The sequence below is a fragment of the Rattus norvegicus genome, chromosome 1 (assembly GCF_036323735.1).
Source record: "Rattus norvegicus strain BN/NHsdMcwi chromosome 1, GRCr8, whole genome shotgun sequence".
Taxonomy (NCBI): Eukaryota; Metazoa; Chordata; class Mammalia; order Rodentia; family Muridae; genus Rattus; species Rattus norvegicus.
Window position 1 is genome coordinate 215,970,102 of NC_086019.1, and position 13,132 is coordinate 215,983,233.

The 13,132-nt window shown below is 43.5% G+C and overlaps 1 protein-coding gene across 6 annotated transcripts in view; it reads right to left on the minus strand.

Annotated features, from left to right (window-relative positions):
• The window catches only part of Incenp (inner centromere protein), a 71,690-nt gene that overhangs the window by 24,544 nt on the left and 34,014 nt on the right, over window positions 1-13,132 (minus strand). Inside the window, exons 1-4 of one of the 6 annotated variants that reach the window (XM_063286932.1) lie at window positions 6,638-7,389; window positions 5,304-5,393; window positions 488-638; window positions 38-151 (exon numbers count right to left, since the gene is read on the minus strand). In XM_063286932.1, coding sequence (XP_063143002.1) covers window positions 38-151; window positions 488-638; window positions 5,304-5,364 — 326 coding nt within the window. In that variant the 5' untranslated portion in view covers window positions 5,365-5,393; window positions 6,638-7,389. The other 5 variants (XM_006231025.3, XM_063286940.1, XM_063286938.1 and 2 more) reach the window with 5 other exon arrangements.

Here is a 13,132-nt window from a genome sequence, read left to right on the forward strand (position 1 = left end):
AGACACCCTCCAGTGCAGGCTCTCAAGCCTTTCCTACCTTTTCCTCACAGGATCTCTGTTTTCATCCTGAATGTTAGACACCCGCCTCTTCTTCCGACGGTTTTTCTGAGAAGGAGTTTTGGGCATCAGCTCTGGCTCATTGTTGAATTCTCTGTTAAGTACAACAAGGGTGAACATGAGGCTTCCTGGAAACTACTGGGCTGCCTCTTCTCTCAGTAGACTACATTCTACCCCATTCTCAGCAATGGCAAGTCAAGCTAGAGAGACCATCTCCAGGGAAGCTATGTGAAATCAGCAGCTGGACTCTCAGAGAACTTCCTCCTGAACTTAAAGCAGAGAAGTAAGTTCCAGACAAATCATCAATCTCCTCTTCCTCTGGCCCATCACGTGAGACACTTAGGAGGGAACCCTAACAAGCTATTTGGCCTATCAGGACACCCACCCCAGCTCCCTCAGCACCACAACCCCAGCATGCCCCTGCCTTTACCTGACAAACATTCGCTCGGCCTCCTCCTCAATCTCCTTAAGCCACATGAAGTCCTTGTTGTCCACATTGTAGACAAAGTCCAGGAGTTTCTGGTCACATAGGTCCAGAAGGTTAGCAGGCCCTGGGGCTGTGGTCCCCATGGTGGCACTGTCTGGAGAAGGAAGGTGAAGACAAAAAGTATAAGGACTCAGGGTCAGGAACCTGGACCTTCTACAAGGAAAGTCTGCCAAGTCTGCGATCACACAGAATACCCTGTGCCTAACCCATGCTCCTCGTAGGACAGAGTCACTTGCCAATGTACAACACCAAATGCCAACGCAATGGCCTCATCTTTACAAAAAGAAATGACATTACAGTGATCCCAATCTCTTACGCCCTCAACCCAACACAAACAAGACTATGACTGTCCTTACAGGCCCACCCTTCCTGACCAATTCTGACATAAACTTTACAAATTGTATTTTGAGGACTTAATATGACTGTGCGCGCTATCTTCCTAGATCAAAGAGAAACACCAAGTTGCCACACTCTCTCTTTACCCAAGTATAGACCTGTTTACTTTCTTGTGGGCTCTCCTCCCACTTCTCATGGATGGGAACTAAGACATAGCCATCCTGTGTTGACCTCCAGAGGCCAGATCATCAAGACACCAAGTCTCTTTAAACAGTTGTCAGTTTAAAATGACAGTGGGTGGCTAGCAGGACAACTCAGATTAAGTTACTTGCCACCATACCTGATGACCTGAGTTCAATCCCTGGGACCCATATGGTAAAAAAATGACTCCTTCAATTTGCCCTCAGGCCTCTACACAACCCATGCCACACTGCCCATTTGTATAACACTTTCCTTCCAGATTTGAACTATTCCATCTACAGGGAAGCTCCTTAAACAAGAAGGTCAATTCAAAAAAGCCTCAGGAAGTCCCTAAAATTGACCAAATTCACTAGGCCCCTCTCTGCCAGAGTTAGCAAATAAAACCTGAGAGTCCCTCTCAGACAAACAGCTGAGCTAGCTACAAAGAAGACTCTCAAATGAGCCCAGTTGCCAAGAAGATTCTCAAACAAGCAGAGCTGCAAGAAGCAGAAACCAGCCAAGCTTCCTGGACTATGTCACTTGAAAAGGACACTCTTTAACCTGTTTAGCTAGCTGCAGGCTGTGCAGTGTGCTGCAGGTTTCCCAGTTTTTACTGTTATCAATACTGGCGTGGTCTTTAGTGATGCAGCTGTCTGAGTCATTTCTGCTCCTGTAAGTAAGTTCTGCCCCTGAAACTTAATGCCATTGTATACTGTAGCCACTAGGGTCTTCCTTGAAGTTCTTCAACTTGATTTATGGGACTTACTACCCCTTTGTCCTTCAGCCTGTAACCCCTCACTGATACTACTATAAGTAACCCAAAAAAAAAAAAACTTCACTGGTTCACAAAGTTGGACTTTGGTGGTATCCATACTTTTGTCTACTGTGGGTTCCCTATCTAGAGTTAATAGACGTGTGTTGCATCTCCACAGGTAAAGCTTTGTCATACATGTTCCCATATGCATGCACAAATAAACAAGTCAATAGACACTAGAGCTGAGCATAGTGCATGCTATGATCCCAACATTTGAGAAAGTCAGGATCATTTCAAGGTCATGCTTAGCTACATAGCTAGTTTAAGGCCAACCTAGCCTACATGAGACCCTGTCTTTAATTTGGGGGATGGGAGGGTCAGTAGATGGAAATATGCTATATATTCTACAGCAATGCATAAGAAATGAGGGGTCCAGAAACATGCTCTCCAAAGAGATCTCCAAAACCCTTCGTAGAGCCAAAATGTCCTATAAATGGATAAGGGAGAATGAAGTGAGTGAGTATGCAATGTGCTGCTTTCAAGAAGACCTGGCTATAAATACCAAGCAAAAGACAATGCAGTGCCAGTTTACCTACTCTCTTAAAAGCTGGGAGCCTGGATGTCTGCCTTATGACCTGGCTATACAATCCTAAGAAAAGTGGAAGTATTCTGTTACTGTCATAACAGGGGCCCGATAAGCAGCACCCCAAGTGGTAAACGCATGAAACAACAAGAGTGGGTGACAGCTAGGAGCAGGGACAGTGAGCCCCCTCCGTGACTACACTTTCAAAAGCAAGAAGCATGAATGTATACTTCAGCCTCTCACCTACAGAGAAGGGTCAGGGAAGACAGGGCCAGACTACTGGTCCTCTTGGAACTTAATGCCATGATATTTTGTGACTCTAGGATCTTCCTTGACGTTCTTCAGCCTGATTTATGCGGCACACTACCCATTTGTCCTTCAAACAAGTGCTGGCCTCTAGGAACTCTGTCTCCCATTTTGTGCAGCTTCCTCACTTAGCTTTCAGATCCTTAAGGAGGATCAGACCTCTAATCCAAGCCAAGATCTCACACACAGATTCCGGTTATGGGCATAGCAAATGTGTGATTGCTTGTTTGCTTCCTGCTGGTCTCTACCCACTAAACACTGCTCTCTGAGCGTGAGCCTTGTGACTTGCCCATCAACAAAAAAGTCTGGCATTTGTGGAATGAATTCATCCATCCATCAACTAATCCTAACCCCCATCATCACACGCAGGGACACTCAGTGAGAGCAGCTCACTAGGCACAGGTTAGAACAGGCCAATACACACCCTGCTCAAACTGCCAAAGGCAGCGCTAACTGGGGCAAAATCAAATGGATAAGAACACTGAGGCTTTCGGGAAAAGCATTAACTGTGCAGCCAGCTGATCATGGGCATGGCCCTTGCACTGAGTCTCCCTATCCCCCTGTACCAGAAAACAGCCCTGGCAAAGTCCAAGACCCCAGTTCAAGGCCAGCAAAGAGAAAACAGTTCAAGGACCCCAAAGACTTGCAGAGGAGCAACAGAAAGTAGTCAATGGGAAATTTTACAAAATGTTTGTTCAAGCTACAATCTCAGTAAGTGCTTCTTTCACCAAGTTCAAAACCACACTTCTTCCATGGGGAAATGTGCTTTCTAGCAAGCCCTCGCTGAAAAGTTAGAAGAGGTGACTCTGAGAAAGGAAGGTGTAACAAGAATCAGACTCCTGGGTAGCTTCACCTTCAGTCCATGAAATAACCAAATGCCACCCCGGGAGAAGGAAGGTCACTTCCTCTCCACAAACACTTCTTCCGTGCCATTCACCAGATAAGCACCGCCACTGCCATCTCCTTTAGGGGTGCAGAAAATTAACTAAGCACCTCTCCTCACACACCTCCAAGCAGTAAGATCGATCGCTAAAGCCGCTCTCCCATTCAGAGGCCTACTCCATGCCAAGAACCCTCTCATTTATTTCTTGCTACATACTCCAAGATAACCATGCACACACAAGACACCCATGCACATACAAATCTTGGTCAAAGTCACAAAGTAAATCAGAGGACGGAGCCTGGATTTAAAATGCTTTCAACTACTATCCTCAGGCTTCCAGGACAATAGCTCCAAGCTCTGAATGACACAATCCCAACACTGGGCAGCAGGAAACTGGATTTAACTGCGCTGCTGACAAGAGCCTACGCTTAAGGGAATGACAAAATAAGTAGCAGGACCGGCCTCCGGATCTGGGACAGTTTTTAAATGCTGCTCAGCTGGGATGCAAGAAGCTGAGCAGCCGTTGCCATAAAGAGACTCAAGACTGGATCTACAGAGCAGCCCAGGCTCTGCACAGGTGTTAGGCCCGCCCGGCGTGGGGCAGAGAACTGACCATTCTCGGGATCCCGGGACCCAAGTGCAAGGACTTGGAGTTCATCTCCAAGCCCAGAACTATTGGAAGTGATCCCCACACCACAGGCAACGAGGGACGAATGTGACTCCCCTGGCCTACCCTGGGAAGAGAAGCGGCCGAGACCAATTGACGAGCACCACGACCCTGCGACACCGGCCGCCCGCGCTCACTCACCCGGCGGCGCCACGTCTGCCCGGACCACTCCGATTCCAGTCCGCGGCTTCCTCAGATAAAGCTTCCCGCCAAGCCAAGCCCGCAGGACTCCCGGTACAGCGAGCTCGCCGCAGGCGAGAACCAACCGGGAAATGAGCGCGGGCGAATCTACGATTTTCAAAATTGTGGCTCAACCAATTCCCCTTAAGTTTGTCTGGGCGGTTACAAAACTCCAAACCAATCACGTAACAGGACGTACGAGTCCGTTTATCTGTTGGCTCTTACTACTGTCAATCTGTGGGACTAGGAGGCGGGGAGAAGAACGTAGAGGCTTTTAACACGCCCCAACTTCCGGAAGCCGCGGCAATCTACGGGTTGAGGAAGTGGTTGTGTGGTCTCGGAGGGAGCGGAGCTCCGAATTACAAGTCCCAGCGTGCACTGCGAAGGCAGGCTTCTGGTGGGAGGACGCCCATTTCTCTTCGAGCTAGCGGCTTCGCTAGTTTCAAGTCCAGCGTGGTTCTGCGTTCGGAATGACAGCTTTGCGACCCTGCTACTTTTCAGTAGTAAAAAGAAACACATTGCAAATCTCACAGAGCCTTCCCTCCAAGAGCAGTCAGGCATATAACTATAGAATGTGTCCTTAGAACTGCGATTGTCACCCGGAAGTGTTTGCTACGTACTCTCCAGATTGGACAGAGAGTTTTTCTGGCCAAATATAAACGTAAAGTCTTGAGTTTAAAGTGTGTCACCACCACCTGTAAAATAAGACACCTCAATTTCCAAATATTTACACCTCTACCTTCTTTACAGAATCATTCTCAGTTGCCAAGAGGTGGGAGAAACTATAAATATCCCTGAACAGGTGAAGAAGGGTTTTTATTTATTTTTAAATTGTCCTTCCTTTTTATGAAAATAGATCTCTTTACTCACATAATATATCCTGATTACAGTGTCTCCTCCCTCTGCTCCCAGTTCCGACCTCCCCTTCCATCTGGATCCACTCTCTTTCAAAACAGGCTTCTAAGGGATAATAATAATAAAACAAGATATAAAATATAAGATAACACAAAACCTATCATATTTGAATTGGATTTTTTTAAAAAAGAGCCCAAGAGAAGGCACAAGAATCAGAGACCCACTTGTTTGAACACTCGGAAATTCCATAAAAACACTGGAAGTCATAATATATATTCAAGAGCCTGATGCAGACCTGTGCAAACTCTGTGCATGCACCCTCTGTCTCTGAGTTCATATGAGCTTTGATCCTGTGACCTCCATTCTCTCTGGCTCTCACACTCTTCCACAGGGTTTCCTGAACCGTGACAGGAGAGACTTGATGGAGAAATCCCAATTAGAACTGAGTATTCTGAAGTCTCTCACTCTGCATAATGTCTGGCTGTGGGTCTCTGTACTTGTTCCTATCTGCTGCAGGAGGAAGCTTCTCTGGTGATGGTTGAGCAAGGCACTGCTCTGTGAGTGTAGCAGAATGTCATTAGGAGTCGTTTTATTGCTATGCTCCTGGAGTAGGACAGTGGTATTTAGTTTAACCCTAGGTCCCTGAGAGCTATCTAGTCTCTCAGATTGTTGGTCACTCAAGCAGGATTCAATCTCATGGAGTGGGCCTTAACTCAAATCAGATATTGGTTGGTTACTGCCACAGGTTTGTGCCACTATTGCCCCAACACATCCTGCAGGCAGGACATCACTGTAGATCAAAGGAGAGTAAAGCCCATTACCCAAATTCCGTAGTTGAATTAAGCAAGCTTTATTTTCTGTCATACAGGGCTGTCTTCCTAAAGCAGGGTTTGGAAGAACAGCATCAAATACAAGAGAAGATGGTATTTAAATAGCCCAAGAACTACAAAACTAGGGAGGTTTCAAGGGTTGGGGGATTTTCAGAGGATCGTATGGGGTGGAGGTCAGGGAATAGGGTGTGGAACATGCAAATTCCCAAAAACAGGGTCAAGACATGGTCAAACCCAAATTTTATAGAAATAAGGAATCAACTTAGTTTGACCTTATAACAAGATAGCTTCTAATCCATTTGGGGGCAGGAGGGAGCATTCTCTGAGACAATGTTTCTCTGTGTATTGTTGGCTGTCCTGGAACTTGCTCTGTAGACCAGGCTGGTCTTGAACTCAGAGATCCACCGGTCTTTGCCTCCCAAGTGCTGGGATTAAAGACATGTGTCTTAGTTCAGGTTTTACAGCTGTGAACAGACACCATAACCAAGGCAAGACAACATTTAATTGGGGCTGACTTACAGGTTCAGAGGTCCAGTCCAGTATCATCAAGGCCAGAGCATGGCAGCATCCAGGCTGGTATGATGCAGGCAGAGCTGAGAGTTCTACATCTTCATCTGGAGGCTGCTAGTGGAAGACTGACTTCTAGGCAGCTAGAGTGAGGTTCTTAAGCCCACAACCAAAGTGACACACCTACACCAACAAGGCCATACCTCCTAACGGTGCCACTCCCTGGGCCAAGCATATACAACACCATCACAGCACTCAACACCAGATAAGTGGCTTCTAACCCTAAAATGGAGTCATGCTCGCCCATCAGTTTATGGCTGGGTTGGTATTTATGTTTCTTTTGATAGCATGCAGAGTACCTTCCTGTACCAAAGATGCTGGAATATACTAGTGAAGAAAGGCTCTGTGTAAGCGCCAGCTCAGCTACATGTTCAGTGAGTTGTGTAGGTGTTATCATCAGCCATGGGGCCTTGCCATTGGTTAATGGAGAGCAGCCAATAGTCTTGGCGACAGCCAGTGTTGTTTGGGAGTTCCTGTGAAGCCCCTTTGGCCAACAACCCAATTAGATGTAATCCAACTCCAGTACTGGAAGCTGCATTTGGTGACAAGAAATAGCCAGTTAGGGTTCTGTCTGCCACGTTATTTGAAAGTTTCATTTAGATTGCCTTCACATATATATGTATTTTAGGAAGTTTTTACTGTATTAGTTTTCCACACTACTCCACAAATGGCCCTTAATTTTAGCTGTCTCTTCCTTTCCCTCCCTTGTCTCCCTCTCCCCTTCTCCTCTCCACTTGATCCTCAGGTCCCAGACCCCCATCCGTCCAATAACTATCTATCTATCCTATTTCCCTTTCACAATCTGTCACCTAGTCCCCCTCCTATGTATGATAAGGAGAAGGGTTTTATTATAGATATGAGGAAGGATTTAGCCAGAGGAATCAAGAAGCATCCACGACAGAGAAAGTTCTTCTGACTATAGCTTGGTTATTTTTAACTTTACAACTAATGTGGTGTTTTGAAAAATATAGCCCCCACAAGGGAGTGGCACTAATAAGAGGTGTGGTCTTGTTGGAGGGGGTCTGTGACTATAGGGTAGGCTTTGAGGTCTCAGAAGCTCAAACAGTTCTCTTCCTACTGCCCATGAATCATGATGTAGAACTGTCAGTTCCTACTCCAGCACGATGTCTTCTACACATCACCATGGTTCCTGCCTTGATAATAATGAACTAAACCTCTGAACTATAAGCCAGCCCCAGTTAAATGTTCCTTTAAAGAGTTGCAGTGGCCATGGTGCCTTTTCATAGCAATCAAACTCTAACTAATATCCACATTTAGTGAATGAATAGCATACTTTCTAGGTCTAGAATACCTCACCTCAGGGTGTGTGTGTGTGTGTGTGTGTGTGTGTGTGTGTGTGTGTGTGTGTGTGTGTCTCACTCTCTCTGTTCCATCCATTTACCTTCGAATTTCAGATTTCACCTTCTTTTTTAAATGGTTCAATGCATTTTTAATGGCATACTCTTTTGTGTAAATGTACCATATTTTATTTTCTTTATGCATTCTTGTGTTGAGAGACATTTAGTTGTTTCTAGTTTCTTGCTATTATGAATAAAGCAGCAATGAACGGCTGAACAAGTGTCTTTCTGGTAAGATGATGTGTCCTTTCAGCTTATACTCAAGAGTGGTATGGCTGGAAGCTGATGGATTCCGTTCTTTTCTTTTTTTAAGACATTTATTTTATGTATATGAGTACACTGTAACTGTCTTCAGACACACCAGAAGAGGCATCAGATGGCTGTGAGCCACCATGTGGTTGCTGGGAATTGAACTCAGGACCTCTGGAAGAGCAGTCGGTGCTCTTAACTGCTGAGCCATCTCTCCAGCCCCAATGGATTCCATTCTTCCTGAGGAACCACCACACTGATTTCTGCCGGGCTGTACAAGTTTGCACTCCCACTAGCACACCCTAGCCAGCATGAGCTGTTTGTCACGTGTTTTATTGATCTTAGCCATTCTGACAGACGTAATATGGGATCTCAAAATAGTTTTGATTTGCATTTCCCTGATGGTTAAGGATTTTGAACAATTCTTTATGTGTTTCTCATCCATTTGAGTTTCCTATTTTGAGTATTCTGATTATTTGTTTTCTTCATACCTAGTGTTTTTACTTCTTTATATGTTTTGGATATTAGCCCTCTATCAGATGTGTACTAGATAAAAATCTGTTCCTATTTTGTAGGCTCCACATTGTCTAAATGACAATTTACCATGCAAAGGCATCTCAGTCTCATGAGGTCTCATTTATTAACTGTTGATCTTAGTGCCTGCACGATCAGTGTTCAGTTCAGAAGGTCTTTTTCCGTGCCAATGAATTCAAGGCTGTTCCCCCACTTCATCTGGTTTTATTTTTTAAAATTTATTTATTCGATTTATATGAGTACACTGTAGCTGTCTTCAGACGCACCAGAAGATGGCATCAGGTCCAATTGTAGGTGGTTGGGAATTGAACTCAGGACCTCTGGAAAAGCAGTCAGTGCTCTTAACTGCTAAGCTGTCTCTCCAGCCCTTTATCTGGTTTTATGTTGAGACCTTTGATCCATCTGGACTTGATTTTTGTGTAAGTTGATAATTATGTATCTATTTAGATTCTTCTACATGCAGCTATCCAGTTTGATGAGCACCATTTGTTGAAGATGATGTCTTTTTTTTCCCCAGTATTTCCGGCTTCTTTATCAAAAATCAGGTGTCCATTGGTGTGTAGATTTGTACCTGGGGCTTCGATTTGAGTCCACTGATCAACATGTTTTTGTGCCGGTACCATGCTGTCTTTATTACTATACTTCAGTTGTACAACTCAAAATCACGATGATGATGTCTCTAGCAGTTCTTTCATTATTCAGGATTGTTTTAACTCCTCTGAATGTCTGTGTGATTCCATCTGAAACTGAAAATGGTCCTGTCACAATCTCTGAAGAGTTATATTGACAGTTGTACGGGAGTAGCATTGAGTCTGTACATTGCTTTTGGCAGAGTGGCTATTGTTACTGTATTTATCCTACAGAACCGTGAGCATGGAAGATCTTTTCAGCTTCTGAGCTCTTCAATGTCTTTCTTCAATGTCTGAAAGTTTTATCATACAAGTCTTTTACCTGCTTGGGTTAAAGTTACCCCAAAATATTTCATATTATTTGAGGCTACTGTGAAGTGTGGTTTTTTTTTTTTTTCTTTCCCAGTCTGTTTGTCATTTGTATATAGCAGGACTACTTATTTTAGTGATTTAATTTCAGACTTAGCTACCTTGTTGAAAATATCAGCCGATGGCCGGAGAGATGTCTCGGTGGTTAAGAGGAGTGACTGCTCTTCCAGAGGTCCTGAGTTCAAATCCCAGCAACCACATGGTGGCTCACAACCATCTGTAATGGGATCTGATGCCCTCTTCAGACATATGACGGTATATATATAATCTTAGAAAGTATCAGCTGTAGGAATTCCCTGGTGGAATTTTTAGGGTCACTTATGTATACCATATTATCTGCAAATAAAAATACTCTGACCTCTTTCTTTCCAATCTGCATCTCCTTTGGACTTCTTCAGTTGTCTTACTGCTCCAAGACTTCAAGCATTGTATTAAAAAGGCATAAAGTAAGCAACTTTATTTTGTTCCTGATCTTAGTAGAATTGCTTTGAGTTTTCTATTTAAGTTGTTGTTGGCTATGGGCTTGCTGTAAACTGCATTTATCATGTTGAGGTGTGTCCCCTGTATCCCTAATCTCTCCAAGACTTTTATCAAGTGGTGTTGAACGTTTGTCAAAGGTCTTTTTGGGGGGCTGGGGATTTAGCTCAGTGGTAGAGCGCTTACCTAGGAAGCGCAAGGCCCTGGGTTCGGTCCCCAGCTCCGAAAAAAAGAACCAAAAAAAAAAAAAAAAAAAGGTCTTTTTGGTATCTAATGAGAGGATCATAGGGGGTTGGGGATTTAGCTCAGCGGTAGAGCGCTTGCCTAGCAAGCGCAAGGCCCTGGGTTCGGTCCCCAGCTCTGAAGAAAAAAAAAAAAGAAAAGAAAAGAGAGGATCATGTGCTTTTAGACTTTCAGTTTGTTTATATGATGAATTATGTTTTTCAGTTTACATATGTTGAACCACCTCTGCATCTCTGGAATGAAGCCTACTTGGTCACGGTGGATGATCTTTTTCATGTGTTCTTGGATTCAGTTTGCAAGTATAAAGGAGATGGTCTGTAATTCTCTTTCTTCGTTGGCTCTTTATGTGGTTTAAGTACCAGCATAACTGTGGTCTCAAAAAACAAATTTGGCAGTGTTCCTTCTCTTTCTGTTTTTGTGGAATAATTTGAAAAGTGTTGGCATTAATTCTTTGAAAGCATGGTGGAATTCTAGCCCTGGGCATTTTTTGTTTTGTTTTGTTTTGTTGCTTTTTGTTGTGTGGGTTTGTTTTGTTTTGTTTTTATTTTTGGTTGCTTTGTGGGGGCGAGGGGATGAGAGACTTTTAATTACTGCTTCTATTTCTAAAGGGGTTAAGATCTGTTTAAACTGCTTATCTGATCCTGATTTAACTTTGGTAAGTATACATATTGAGAAACTTATCCATTTCCATTAGTTTTTCAATTTGGTAGTGCATGGTTTTTAAAGTTTGTCTTTATGATCCTTTGGATTTCTTCAGTGTCTGTTGTTACATCCCCTTTTTCATTTCTGATTTTATTAATTAGATATTCTCTCTCTGCCTTTTAGTTAACTCAGATAAGGCTTTGCCAGTCTGGGATTTTCTCAAAGACCCAACTCCCTGTTTCATTGATTCTTAGTATTGTTGTGTTTGTTTCTATTTTATTGATTTCAGCCCTGAGTTTGCTTATTTCCTGCTGCCCACTCCTTTCGGGTGTGACTTCTTCTCTTTGGTCTAGACCTTTCAGGTGTGCTGTTGAGTTAGTAATATGAGGTCTTTCCAGTTTTGTTGTTGTTTATTTTATTCTTTAATGTAGGCCCTTAGTGCTGTGAACTTGCCTCTTAAAACAGCCTTGGTTTAAAGTCTGTTTTGTCAGATATTTAAAATACTTCTTAGATCCATTTGCTTGGATACCTTTTTTATCCTTTTACCCTGAAGTGATACTGTCCTTGAAGATAATGTGTAATTTTTTTTCTTGGCTGCAGCAAAAAAAAAAAAAGAAAGAAAGAAAAGAATCCAGTTTTACATCCATTCTATTGGTCTGTGTATTGGGGAGGTGCGGGGAGACAGACTGATTGAGACCACTGATATTGAGAGATAGAGAGATATCAATAAGCAGTGTTTGTTGATTCCTGTTATTCTCTCTCTCTGTCTCTCTGTCTCTCTGTCTCTCTCTGTGTGTGTGTGTGTGTGTGTGTGTGTGTGTGTGTGTGTGTGTGTGTGTGTGTGTGTGTGTAGCAAACCTCTTGGTTTGCTTGTGTGGGATTATTTACTCTTTGTGGGCCTTTTGGGTGTGGTTACCACTCTGGGTTGGAGTTTTCCTCCTAGTGCCTCCTGTAGGGATGGATTTGTAGATAGCTAATGCTTCAGTTTGGTTTTCTCATGAAATATCTTATTTCCTCCAAATATTGTGATTGCTAGGTATATCAGTCTGGGCTGGCCTCAGTGATCTCATGGAGTCTGCAGCACATCTGTCCTGGCCCTCCTGGCTTTTAGAGTCTCCATTGAAAAGTCAAGTGTATTTCTAATAGCTCTGTCTACTTTTATGTAGTCCTTGTACTTGGTCTTGTTCCCTTGTAGCTGTTACTATTCCTTCTTTGTTCTGCACACTTAGTATTCTGACTATTATGTGCTGAGACAACTTCCTTTTCTGGTCCAGTCTATTTGACTAGTGCTTGCTTCCTGTACTTTGAAAGGCATCTCCTCCTTTACAGTAGGGAAAATTTCTTCTATAATTCTGTTGAAAATACTGTCTGTGCCTTTGTCTTAATCAGTGTTTTGTTGCTGTGAAAAAAACACCACGACCATGACCACAGCTATTCTGATAAAGGAAAGCATTTAACGGGGCTGGCTTACAGTTTCAGGGGTTCAATCTGTTGTCATCATTGTGAAGAACATGGCAACATCCAGGCAGACATGATGCTGGAGACGTAGCTGAGAGTTCTACATCTAGATCTCCAGGGAGAGAGAGTGTGAGAGCGAGAGGGACGGAAAGAGGGGGGGGGGAGAAAGAGAGAGAGAGAGAGAACAAAACAAATTAATTTTAATATATGTATATTAATTTTAATATATGAATTCAGTGCCTGTATTTCTCTACCTTATGCTAGCCCCACAAAACCAGACAGAGAAACCAAGATGTATTTAAAACTGTACCTAAATTGCTGAACAGTTAAATGATCTACCTTAATCCCTAAAATAATCTGGCTACCTCTCAACCATGACCCCAGTGTTTTTGCTTCTTACTATTGGTCTGGCTCTTTGAGCTTAGGTATGTTTCTATGAGCACCCCCCCGTCTCTCTCTATGTCTCTGTCTCTCTCTGTGTCTCTGTC